The following is a 13,488-nucleotide window of genomic DNA, read 5'->3' on the forward strand; positions in this document are numbered from 1 at the left end:
GCACCATTCAGTTGCACCGATGAATCACTGCCCCCCCCCACCGCAGGCCCAAAAATGGGCACGCCCAAATTTCGAGGCCATGATGTCTTTCGTTATACTGGCTTGTCACCCACCAAAAGTAATTTAACTATTGTTTTTCAGTATTTCTAAAAAATAACTTGTTACTGGTAGCACCCATGATAACATAGTGAGTGACTCATACAAACCAGGTTCAATCCTCGGTTTGTGCTGAGTTAGCTAATCTTGGTCATGGCAATAGTAGAGCAATTGACCTTAGCGTACATGGGTTAGGGAGGGGAAAGTCAGTCAGACTCCTGATTGCTGATTACTATCCAGCAACCTCCTGCTGGAAGTACATGTGTGTGACTGTTGGGTGAGGACAATGTTGGATAGTAAAAAGCTTGCTGATACTCGCTGTCTAGGCACAGATATAAAGAATGGGCACTTGGGTGAGGTATTTGAGGGCATGGTACAATATCCCAGTAAGGAGTCAGTGCATTCAGGACAGGAGGGGATGGGGAAACAAATAGTAAGTTAGATATTGATTAATTGAATATCATTATTGATGAGATCATAAGCTAATGGTGCCCCATCATGCAGGCACTTGGGAACAACACCACCTGCACATTCCCCCCCAAGTCACACACCATCCTGACTTGGAAATATATCGCCATTCCTTCATCGTCGCTGGGTCAAAATCCTGGAACTCCCTACCTAACAGCACTGTGGGAGAACCTTCACCACACGGACTGCAGAGGTTCAAGAAGGCGACTCATCACCACCTTCTCGAGGGCAATTAGGGACGGGCAATAAATGTTGGCCTTGCCAGTGACGCCCACATCCCATGAACGAATAAAAAAAAGATTATGGACATAACATAATGAACTGAGAGGTTATAACTATCAGAAAAGACTGAACAAACTGGGGCTCTTTGTCTAGGATTAAGAAGGCTGAGTGGTGACCCAAAAGAGGTCTTTAATATTATGAAGGGGTTTGATAGGGTAGACGTAGAGAAGATGTTTCCATTTGTGGGAGCGTCCAAAACAAGGGGTCATAAATATAAAATATTCACTAATGAATCCAATAAGGAATTCAGGAGAAACTTCTTTACCCAGAGAGTGATGAGAATATGGTAACTGCCATGGACACCAAACGGAAATGCCACCGGAAAATTGCATGGGACGCAAAACGAGCAGATACCTGTCGTGACAGATCCCCACCTAACTCATGGTCAGTTTCATTCAATTTACACAGTTTTTTGGTGAAACCGTAGAAAATCTAGACTGGCAAGTTTAAGGATGTAACTGAATTACAGTTTTCAAATGGCAGTGCACCACGAGCCTGGACAAACACATATTGCACTCATTTACTTAACAAAAGCTGTGCATGGACCCATCAGAAGAGATATACCTGTATGCATGGAATGTACATTTGCTGGAGCTGGACCACTGACTAAATGTGATAGTAAAAGGTGTTAATGTTAAAGGCAATGAAGAATTTCCCTAGCTTTGAATCAACACCTCCCTACATTGTGTGGCTGAGAATCAGAACTGACGAGAGTGGGGGATCACACCCAGATCTCTCTGCTCCATGATGTCTAAAATAGCGGTGTAATTTATAATCCAGATCTAACAGTAGACTTAAAATAACTCTACCATCGTCCAAATGCAACCATTTAAAGTGAACTTTAAACACTTTTCAAAATGCTAACATCACCAACTCTACCATAACCATTTCTGTATTCTATAGCATAGGAAATATTAACATTGTTTTTTGTGTTTGTTTAGGATTCTTCTATGAAAACAGATTATGCTTTGAAGACAGAAAAGAACCAATTGTACCACTCCAAGAACATACCTATGAATGGAAGATCACAGAAGAAGTAGGACCAACATCATTTGATCCTCAGTGCCTTACCTACACCTATTCTTCTGATATTGATATAGTAAAAGATTTCCACTCAGGATTGATTGGAACTCTACTCATCTGTAAACCTGGTAATTCATTTATTTTCCTCTTATTGTACTTCAGTTGGAATTTTTACCTATTTCCTCCTTGACATGCATCCCTGGATCTATGCTATCCTGTTCAGTTCAATGGGCAGGACAGACTGTGGAAGCTATGTTGCTAGTTCTCTTATCACCTAAAAGTGATCATTCCCAGCACAGCTTACCTTCTAGGACATCATTACTGAGATTTACAAGCTCACTCGGAGGGGAAGTCCAAGATGGAATGCCAGCTGAGTGTCCAACTTGCCTTTGGCTCTTATGCTTAAAAGCCTTTAACAACAACAAATTGCATTTATATAGTGCCTTTAACATAGGAAAACATCCCAAGGTGCTTCACTGAGCCATAAAGAAAAGAAAATGGATGCCAAGCCAAGGCTTGATCAAATATGTAGGTTTTATGGGGGTGGTATTAAAGGAGGAGAGGGAAGTAAAGGGGTATAGGGAGGGTATGGCAAAGGAGCTGGCATCCTGGAGAGGGCAACACGTACTGCTCCGATCACGCCACTGCCACACCTGTGGGACTGGGGCTCATCACTTCCACTGATCTGCAGGAGAGCAGACTGCAGAAGATGAGATACTCTTTCAAAGCTCCTATGTATTTGGTTCACCAATCTGTCCAAGATGGACACCTGTCTTTGCAAGGCGGAGGTCTGCCTCTTCAAGGCGGAGCACAGGTTTGAGCCCAGAGTCTGTATTACAGCCGTTTGAGCTTCCACCAAAGCTGCAAAGACTGGTGACACTGACTTCCTTTGTGAGGCCCTAGCTGCAGTGTCCCAGGAGAAGGTGACACTCTCCAGGGTACACTGCTGAGTGCTGATACATATACATACTTATACCTACATAGAATGTACAGCACAGAAACTGGCCATTCATGCTGGTGTTTGTGCTCCACACGATGCCATGTGAGATGATACCACACAAGTTGGAAACCGACTCCTTCACACTTACAGCCATGGTGCTGAAATTCCTTGGCAGGTCTTCCAATATCTGGTGTAACTGCTTGTGATAGGCAAGCAGTTTTCTTTTCATGGCTTGGCCCCTGAAGTCCTTATCTCTCTCATAAGAAATAGGAGCAGGGGTAGGCCACATGGCCCCGCGAGCCTGCTCCGCCATTCAATCAGATCATGGCTGATCTTCGACCTCAACTCCACTTTCCTGCCCGATCCCCATATCCCTTGATTCCCCTAGAGTCCAGAAATCTGTCAGATCTGCCTATCTCCTGCTCAGCAAAGCTGAGGGAGGATCTTGCCTTGGGAGAGCTGTGTTCTGTGCTGTCCCTGCCACCACTACCTGCTCCTGCTCACTTGTACTGCATGTTTCCATGTGCAGACCCCTCTGCCTCACTATCTAACCCACATGGAGTGCCAACGTCTTTGCTGGTGGGATGGAGCCCATGACAGTGCATCCTCAGGAGGATTGTCCTCCTCCGAGTTCATAGAATCATAGAATAGTTACGGCACAGAAGGAGGCCATTTGGCCCATTGAGCCTGTGCGGCTCTTTGTAAAAGCAATCCAGTCAGTCCCATTGCCCCGCTTTTTCCCCGTAGCCCTGCAAATTTTTTCCCTTCATGTATTTATCCAATTCCTTTTTCAAAGCCACGATTGAACTTGCTTCCGCCACCCTTCCAGGCAGCGCATTCCGGATCATAACTACTTGCTGTGTAAAAAAGTTTTTCCTCATGTTGCCTTTGGTTCTTTTGCCAATCACCTCATATCTGTGTGCTCTGGTTCTCGACCCTTCCATCAAAGGGAACAGTTTCCCTTTATTTACTTTTTCTAAATACCTTCATGATTTTCAACACTTCTATCAAATCTCCTCTCAACCGTCTCTGCTCCAAGGAGAACAACCCCAGCTTCTCCAGTCTATCCACATAACTGAAGTTCCTCATCCCTGGAACCATTCTAGTAAATCTTTTCTGCATCCTCTCTAAGGCCTTCACATCCTTTCTAAAGTGTGGTGCCCAGAATTGGACACAATACTCCAATTGTGGCCAAACCAGTGTTTTATAAAGGTTCATCATAACTTCCTTGCTTTTGTACTTGTTGACTTCTTCAGGAAGCTCTTGCTGCTGAGAAGGATCTAGAGGAAGGAGAAAAGGGACAAGAGTCAGGATGGCACTGAGAAGCTGGACATTAGCAGGTGACAATCTTGAGAATGCAGCTTGAAGTTGTGAAGCTTGCCACACATTTAATGGAAAGCTGCATAAGTACATAAGGGAGAAAGGAATAGAAGGATATGTTGATAGGGTTAGATTAAGTAAGGTAGGAGAAGGCTCGTGTGGAGCATAAACACCGGCATAGACTTGTTGGGTAGAATGGTCTGTTTCTGTGCTGTAAAATTCTATGTAATGTAATTCTCTGTAAACTTGTTGAAGTGGATGAAGGGTCACAAATAATATGCAGACACCCTGCTCAGAGAAGCTGCCTGCTTTGCCTACCCAATGCTCGTGACTCTGCCTAGGCCACTAATCTCCAGGGCTCAATTGGAGGAGGGCCAATTTCAATGGGATGAGAACAGCTCTGGCCCAGGTAAATTGGAATCAAAGATTGGCAGGCAAAACTGTAATTGAACAGTGGGCGGCCTTTAAAGAGGAGATATTTCGGGTACAGTCTAGGTTCATTCCCACGAGGGAGAAAGGTAGGGCAAGTAAAGCCAGAGCTCCCTGGATGACAAAAGAGATAGAGAGTAAGATGAAGTGGAAAAAAGGGGCATATGACAGATATTGGGTTGATAACACAAGCGAGAACCAGGCAGAATATAGAAAGTTCAGAGGGGAAGTGAAAAAGGAAATAAGAGGGGCAAAGAAAGAGTATGATAATAGACTGGCAGCCAACATAAAAGGGAATCTAAAAGTCTTCTAAAGGCAAATAAATAGTTATCGGGTAGTAAGAGGAGGGGTAGGACCAATTAGGGACCGTAAAGGAGATCTGCACATGGAGGCAGAGGGCATGGCCGAGGTACTAAATGAGTACTTTGCATCTGTCTTTACCAAGGAAGAAGATGCTGCCAGAGTCTCAGTAAAGTAAGATATAGTTCAGATACTGGATGGGCTAAAAATTGATAGAGAAGAGGTACTGGAAAGACTAGTTGTACTTAAAGTAGATAAGTCACCCGGTCTGGATGGGATGCATCCTAGGTTGCTGAGGGAAGTAAGGGTGGAAATTGCGGAGGTACTGGCCACAATCTTCCAAACATCCTGGATATGGGGCTGGTGCCAGAGGACTGGAGAATTGCAAATGTTACACCCTTGTTCAAAAAAGGGTGTAAGGATAAACCCAGCAACTATAGGCCAGCCAGTTTAACCTCAGTGGTGGGGAAACCTTTAGAAACAATAATCCGGGACAGAAATAACAGTCACTTGGACAAGTGTGGATTGATTAGGGAAAGCCAGCATGGATTTGTTAAAGGCAATTCGTTTTTAACTAACCTGATAGAGTTTTTGATGAGGTAACAGAGAGGGTAGATGAGGGCAATGCAGTTGACGTGGTGTATATGGACTTTCTAAAGGCATTTGATAGAGTGCCACTTAATAGACTTGTCATCAAGATTGCAGCCCATGGAATAAAGGGGGCAGCAGCAACATGGATACAGAATTGGCTATGTGACAGGAAAGAGAGTAGCGGTGAATGGTTGTTTTTCGGACTAGAGGGAGGTGTACAGTGGTGTTCCGCAGGGGTCTGGTGCTGGGACCACTGCTTTTCTTGATATATATTAATGACTTAGACTTGGGTGTACAGGGCACAATTTCAAAATTTGCAAATGACACGAAACTTGACAGGGTAGTGAACAGTGAGGAGGATAGTGATAGACTTCAAGAGGAATTAGACAGGCTGGTGGCATGGGCGGACACGTGGCAGATAAAATTTAATGCAGAAAAACGCAATCCGATACATTTCATTAGGAAGAACAAGGAGAGGCAATATAAACTAGAGGGCACAATTCTAAAAGGGGTACAGGAACAGAGAGATCTGGGGTTATATGTGCACAAATCGTTGAAGGGATCCTGATTTATAAATAGAGGCATAGAGTACAAAAGTAAGGAAGTCATGATGAACTTTTATAAAACACTGGTTCGGCCACAACTGGAGTATTGTGTCCAGTACTGGGCACCGCACTTTAGAAAAGATCTGAAGGCCTTAGAGTGGATGCAGAAGAGATTTACTAGAATGATTCCAGGGATGAGGGACTTTAGTTACATGGATAGACTGGAGAAGCTGGGGTTTTTCTCCTTGGAACAGAGACGTTTGCGAGGAGGTTTGATAGAGGTATTCAAAATCATGAAGGGTCTAGATAGAGTAGATAGAGAGAAACTGTTCCCGTTCCAGAAGGGTCGCGAACCAGAGGGAATAGATTTAAGGTGATTGGCAAAAGAATCAAAGGTGATATGAGGAAAAACTTTTTTACACAGCGAATGTTTAGGATCTGGAATGCACTGCCCAAGGGGTTGGTGGAGGCAGATTCAATCATGACCTTCAAAAGTTAACTGGATAAGTACTTGAAAGTAAAAAATTTGCAGGGCTACGGGGATAGGGTGGGGGAGTGGGTCTGGCTGGATTGCTGTTGCATAGAGCCGGCACGGACTCGGTGGGCTGAATGGCCTCCTTCGGTGCTGTAACTATTCGATGATTTTATGATTCTTGCTCCACTTGATTGAGGGCTACGATAAAATAGAATCTTAGAATCTTACAGCACAGGAGGAGGCTATTTGGCCAGTTGTGCCTGTGCTGGGTCTTTGAAAGAGCTGTCCAAGTTAATCCCACACCCCAGCTTTTTCCACATAACCCTGCAATTAGTTCTCTTCAAGTACATTGCCTTTTGAAAGTTCCTATGGAATCTGATTCCATCACCATTTCAGATAGTCCGTTCCAGATCTTAACAAGCCTCTGTGTGGAAAAATTTCTCCTAATTTCTGTTCTAGTTCTTTTGCCAAATATTTTAAATCAACGACCGCTGGTTACCAACCCACTTGCCAGAGGAAACAGTTTCTCCCTATTTGCTCCATCAAAACCCCTCATTATTTTGAACACCTCGGTTAGGTCTCTTCTTAACCTTCTCTGCTCTAGGGAGAACAATCCCAGGTTCTCCCATCTCTCCACATAACTGAAGTCCCTCATTCCTGGTATCATCCTGGTAAACCTCCTCTGTACCCTCTCCAAGGCCTTGACATCCTTCCTAAAGTGTGGTGCTCAGAATTGTGTACAATACTCCAACAGCGGCTTCACCAATGATTTGTAAAGGTTTAGCATAACATCCTTGTTTTTGTATTCAGTGCCCCTATTTACAATGCCAAGTATCCCATACGCTTTCTCAACCACCTTATCAACTTGCCCTGCCATCTTCAAAACTTTGTGAATATGCACCCCCAGGTCCCTCTGCTCTTGCACTCCCCTCAAAATAGTACCATTTAGATTATACTGCCTCTCCATGTTGTTACTCCCAAAGTGCATCACTTCACACTTATCCACATTAAATTGCATCTGCCATGTGTCTGCCCATTTCACCAACTTATCTCAGTCCTCCTGAAGTCTGCTACTATTCTCCTCACTATTTACTACATTGCCAAGTTTTGTATCATCGGCAAACTTAGAAATTGTACTCCCTATACCCAAGTCCAGGTCATTTATATATAACAAGAAAGCAATGGTCCTAATACCTATCCCTGAGGGACTCCACTGCATACTTCTCTCCAGTCAGAAAAACATCCATTCACCACTACTCTCTGCCTCCTATCCCTTAGCCAATTACGTACCCAAGTTACCACCGTCCCTTTAATCCCATGTGCTTCTATTTTCCGAATAAGTCTGTTATGTGGTACTTTATCAAATGTCTTTTGAAAGTCCATATATACAACATCTACTGCACTACCTTCATCAACCCTTCTGATACTTCATCAAAGAACTCAACCAGGTTAGTCATAGAATAGAATCATAGAATGGTTACAGCACATAAGGTGGGCATTCGGCCCGCCGAGCCCCTGCTGGCTCTCTGCAAGAGGAATCCAGCTAGTCCCACTCCCCTGCCCTTTCCTCATAGCCCTGCAATTTTTTTCACTTCAAGTACTTATCCAATTCCCTTTTGAAAGCCACAATTAAATCTGCCTCCACCACCCTTTCAGGCAGTGCATTCCAGATCATAACCACTTGCAGCGTAAAAAGGTTTTTCCTCATGCCACCTTTGGTTCCTTTGCCAATCACCTTAAATCTGTGTCCTCTGGTTCTCGACCCTTCCGCCAATGGGAACAGTTTCTCTCTAACTACTCTGTCTAGACCCCTCATGAATCATAGAAAATTTACAGCACAGAAGGAGGCCATTCGGTCCATCGTGTCCTTGTTGGCCGAAAATTAGCCACCCAGCCTAATCCCACTTTCCAGCACTTGGTCTGTAGCCTTGTAGGTTACGGCACTTCAGGTGCACATCCAGATTTTGAACACTTCTATCAAATCTCCTCTCAACCTTCTCTGCTCCAAGGAGAACAGCCCCAGCTTCTCCAGTCTATCCACGTAACTGAAGTCGCTCATCCCTGGTACCATTCTAGTAAATTTTTTCTGCACCCTCTCTAAGGCCTTCACATACTTCCTAAAGTGCGGTGCCCAGAATTGAGCACAATACTCCAGTTGTGGCCGAACCAGTGTTTTATAAAGGTTCATCATAACCTCCTTGCTTTTGTACTCTATTTATAAAGACCTGGATCCCGTATGCTTTTTTAACCATTTTCTCAACCTGCCCTCAGGCACCTTCAACGACCTGTGCATATATACCCCCAGGACTCCCTGTTCCTGCACCCCCTTTAGAATTGTACCCTTTAGTTTATATTTGTAAACAATTTTACAACACCAAGTTATAGTCCAGCAATTTTATTTTAAATTCACAAGCTTTCGGAGGCTTCCTCCTTCCTCAGGTAAATGTTCAGGAGCTCCTCGAAGCCTACGCATTTATACATATAGAACAATACATGGTGTTTACAGAATGCCCCTGCAACTGCCCGTTGCCAAGGCAATCACCGTGTTCAGACAGAGAGGTGTCACCTGCAGAACCCCCGAATACACATTCAACAAAAAAAAAACAGGAAAAAAAACAGAGAGAGGCAGAAACATCCGGAAGGCAGAGAAAGCCAGCAAATGACCCATTATAGTAAAAACAGATAACATTTGTTCGCTGGTGGGGTAACGTGTAGCGTGACATGAACCCAAGATCCCGGTTGAGGCCGTCCTCATGGGTGCGGAACTTGGCTATCAATTTCTGCTCGACGATTTTGCGTTGTCGTGTGTCTCGAAGGCCGCCTTGGAGTACGCTTACCCGAAGGTCGGTGGATGAATGTCCATGACTGCTGAAGTGTTCCCCGACTGGGAGGGAACCCTCCTGTTTGGCGATTGTTGCGCGGTGTCCGTTCATCCGTTGTCGCAGCGTCTGCATGGTCTCGCCAATGTACCATGCTCTGGGGCATCCTTTCCTGCAACGTATGAGGTAGACAACGTTGGCCGAGTCACAGGAGTATGAACCATGCACCTGGTGGGTGGTGTCCTCTCGTGTGATGGTGGTATCTGTGTCGATGATCTGGCATGTCTTGCAGAGGTTACCGTGGCAGGGTTGTGTGGTGTCGTGGACGCTGTTCTCTTGAAAGCTAGGTAATTTGCTGCGAACGATGGTCTGTTTGAGGTTGGGTGGCTGTTTAAAGGCGAGTAGTGGAGGTGTGGGGATGGCCATAGCGAGGTGTTTGTCCTCATTGATGACATGTTGAAGGCTGCGGAGAACATGGCGTAGTTTCTCCGCTCCGGGGAAGTACTGGACGACAAAGGGTACTCTGTTGGTTGCGTCCCGTGTTAGTCTCCTGAGGAGGTCTATGCGATTTTTTGCTGTGGCCCGTCGGAACTGTCGATCGATGAGTCGAGCGTCATATCCCGTTCTTACTAGGGCGTCTTTCAGCGTCTGTAGGTGTCCATCGCGTTCCTCCTCGTCTGAGCAGACCCTGTGTATTCGCAGGGCCTGTCCATAGGGGATGGCCTCTTTGACGTGGTTAGGGTGGAAGCTGGAAAAGTGGAGCATCGTGAGGTTGTCCGTGGGCTTGCGGTAGAGTGAGGTGCTGAGGTGCCCGTCTTTGATGGAGATTCGTGTGTCCAAGAAAGAAACTGATTCTGAGGAGTAGTCCATGGTGAGCTTGATGGTGGGATGGAACTTGTTGATGTTATCGTGTAGTCTCTTTAGTGATTCCTTGCCGTGGGTCCATAGAAAGAAAATGTCGTCGATGTATCTGGTGTATAGTGTTGGTTGGAGGTCTTGTGCAGTGAAGAAGTCCTGCTCGAACTTGTGCATGAAAATGTTGGCGTATTGGGGTGCGAATTTGGTCCCCATGGCTGTTCCGTGTGTTTGGGTAAAGAACTGGTTATCGAAGGTGAAGACATTGTGATCCAGGATGAAGCGGATGAGTTGTAGGATGGCTTCCGGAGATTGGCTGTTGTTGGTGTTGAGTATTGATGCTGTCGCAGCGATGCCGTCATCGTGGGGGATACTGGTGTATAGTGCCGAGACGTCCATCGTGGTGAGAAGTGTTCCTGGTTCAACTGGTCCGTGGGTACTGAGTTTTTGTAGGAAGTCTGTAGTGTCACGACAGAAGCTGGGGGTTCCCTGTACGATGGGTTTCAGGATGCCCTCGATGTATCCAGAGAGGTTCTCACACAGGGTTCCGTTGCCTGATACGATGGGACGTCCGGATGTGTTGGCTTTGTGTATCTTTGGGAGGCAGTAGAAGTCTCCCACGCGGGGAGTACGTGGGATGAGAGTGCGTAGGATGCTTTGAAGGTCTGGATCGAAGGTCTTGATCAGTTTGTTGAGCTGGTGGGTGTGTTCTTTGGTCGGATCTGCGGGTAACCGTCTGTAGTGTTCCTGGTTGTCCAGTTGTCGGTATGCTTCTTTGCAATAGTCTGTTCTGTTCTGTATGACTATGGCTCCTCCTTTGTCCGCTGGTTTGATGACGATGTTGCGGTTGGTCTTGAGAGCGTTGATGGCGTTGCGTTGTGCTCGGGTGACATTCTGGACTGTCTTCTGAGCGCGGCTGATGAATCTGGCATTGACGCGTCATTGACGCAACATCGTCATCAAACCAGCGGACAAAGGAGGAGCCATAGTCATACAGAACAGAACAGACTATTGCAAAGAAGCATACCGACAACTGGACAACCAGGAACACTACAGACGGTTACCCGCAGATCCGACCAAAGAACACACCCACCAGCTCAACAAACTGATCAAGACCTTCGATCCAGACCTTCAAAGCATCCTACGCACTCTCATCCCACGTACTCCCCGCGTGGGAGACTTCTACTGCCTCCCAAAGATACACAAAGCCAACACATCCGGACGTCCCATCGTATCAGGCAACGGAACCCTGTGTGAGAACCTCTCTGGATACATCGAGGGCATCCTGAAACCCATCGTACAGGGAACCCCCAGCTTCTGTCGCGACACTACAGACTTCCTACAAAAACTCAGTACCCACGGACCAGTTGAACCAGGAACACTTCTCACCACGATGGACGTCTCGGCACTATACACCAGTATCCCCCACGATGACGGCATCGCTGCGACAGCATCAATACTCAACACCAACAACAGCCAATCTCCGGAAGCCATCCTACAACTCATCCGCTTCATCCTGGATCACAATGTCTTCACCTTCGATAACCAGTTCTTTACCCAAACACACGGAACAGCCATGGGGACCAAATTCGCACCCCAATACGCCAACATTTTCATGCACAAGTTCGAGCAGGACTTCTTCACTGCACAAGACCTCCAACCAACACTATACACCAGATACATCGACGACATTTTCTTTCTATGGACCCACGGCAAGGAATCACTAAAGAGACTACACGATAACATCAACAAGTTCCATCCCACCATCAAGCTCACCATGGACTACTCCTCAGAATCAGTTTCTTTCTTGGACACACGAATCTCCATCAAAGACGGGCACCTCAGCACCTCACTCTACCGCAAGCCCACGGACAACCTCACGATGCTCCACTTTTCCAGCTTCCACCCTAACCACGTCAAAGAGGCCATCCCCTATGGACAGGCCCTGCGAATACACAGGGTCTGCTCAGACGAGGAGGAACGCGATGGACACCTACAGACGCTGAAAGACGCCCTAGTAAGAACGGGATATGACGCTCGACTCATCGATCGACAGTTCCGACGGGCCACAGCAAAAAATCGCATAGACCTCCTCAGGAGACTAACACGGGACGCAACCAACAGAGTACCCTTTGTCGTCCAGTACTTCCCCGGAGCGGAGAAACTACGCCATGTTCTCCGCAGCCTTCAACATGTCATCAATGAGGACAAACACCTCGCTATGGCCATCCCCACACCTCCACTACTCGCCTTTAAACAGCCACCCAACCTCAAACAGACCATCGTTCGCAGCAAATTACCTAGCTTTCAAGAGAACAGCATCCACGACACCACACAACCCTGCCACGGTAACCTCTGCAAGACATGCCAGATCATCGACACAGATACCACCATCACACGAGAGGACACCACCCACCAGGTGCATGGTTCATACTCCTGTGACTCAGCCAACGTTGTCTACCTCATACGTTGCAGGAAAGGATGCCCCAGAGCATGGTACATTGGCGAGACCATGCAGACGCTGCGACAACGGATGAACGGACACCGCGCAACAATCGCCAAACAGGAGGGTTCCCTCCCAGTCGGGGAACACTTCAGCAGTCATGGACATTCATCCACCGACCTTCGGGTAAGCGTACTCCAAGGCGGCCTTCGAGACACACGACAACGCAAAATCGTCGAGCAGAAATTGATAGCCAAGTTCCGCACCCATGAGGACGGCCTCAACCGGGATCTTGGGTTCATGTCACGCTACACGTTACCCCACCAGCGAACAAATGTTATCTGTTTTTACTATAATGGGTCATTTGCTGGCTTTCTCTGCCTTCCGGATGTTTCTGCCTCTCTCTGTTTTTTTTCCTGTTTGTTTTTTTGTTGAATGTGTATTCGGGGGTTCTGCAGGTGACACCTCTCTGTCTGAACACGGTGATTGCCTTGGCAACGGGCAGTTGCAGGGGCATTCTGTAAACACCATGTATTGTTCTATATGTATAAATGCGTAGGCTTCGAGGAGCTCCTGAACATTTACCTGAGGAAGGAGGAAGCCTCCGAAAGCTTGTGAATTTAAAATAAAATTGCTGGACTATAACTTGGTGTTGTAAAATTGTTTACAATTGTCAACCCCAGTCCATCACCGGCATCTCCACATCATTAGTTTATATTGCCTCTCCTCGTTCTTCCTACCAAAATGTATCACTTCGCAGTTCTCTGCGTTAATTTTATCTGCCACGTGTCCGCCCATTCCACCAGCTTGTCTATGCCCTCCACACTGTTCACTACACTTCCAAGTTCTGTGTCATCTGCAAATTTTGAAAATGTGCCCTGTACACTCAAGTCCAAGTCATT

General features: G+C 46.4%; 1 protein-coding gene across 1 annotated transcript in view; it reads left to right on the plus strand.

The window, feature by feature from the left end:
* The window catches only part of f5 (coagulation factor V), an 80,325-nt gene that overhangs the window by 8,871 nt on the left and 57,966 nt on the right, over positions 1-13,488 (plus strand). Inside the window, exon 4 of the mRNA XM_067992911.1 lies at positions 1,788-1,997. Coding sequence (XP_067849012.1) covers positions 1,788-1,997 — 210 coding nt within the window. The remainder of the gene's footprint in view (positions 1-1,787; positions 1,998-13,488) is intronic.

Source organism: Heptranchias perlo, chromosome 11 (genome assembly GCF_035084215.1).
Source record: "Heptranchias perlo isolate sHepPer1 chromosome 11, sHepPer1.hap1, whole genome shotgun sequence".
Classification (NCBI taxonomy): Eukaryota; Metazoa; Chordata; class Chondrichthyes; order Hexanchiformes; family Hexanchidae; genus Heptranchias; species Heptranchias perlo.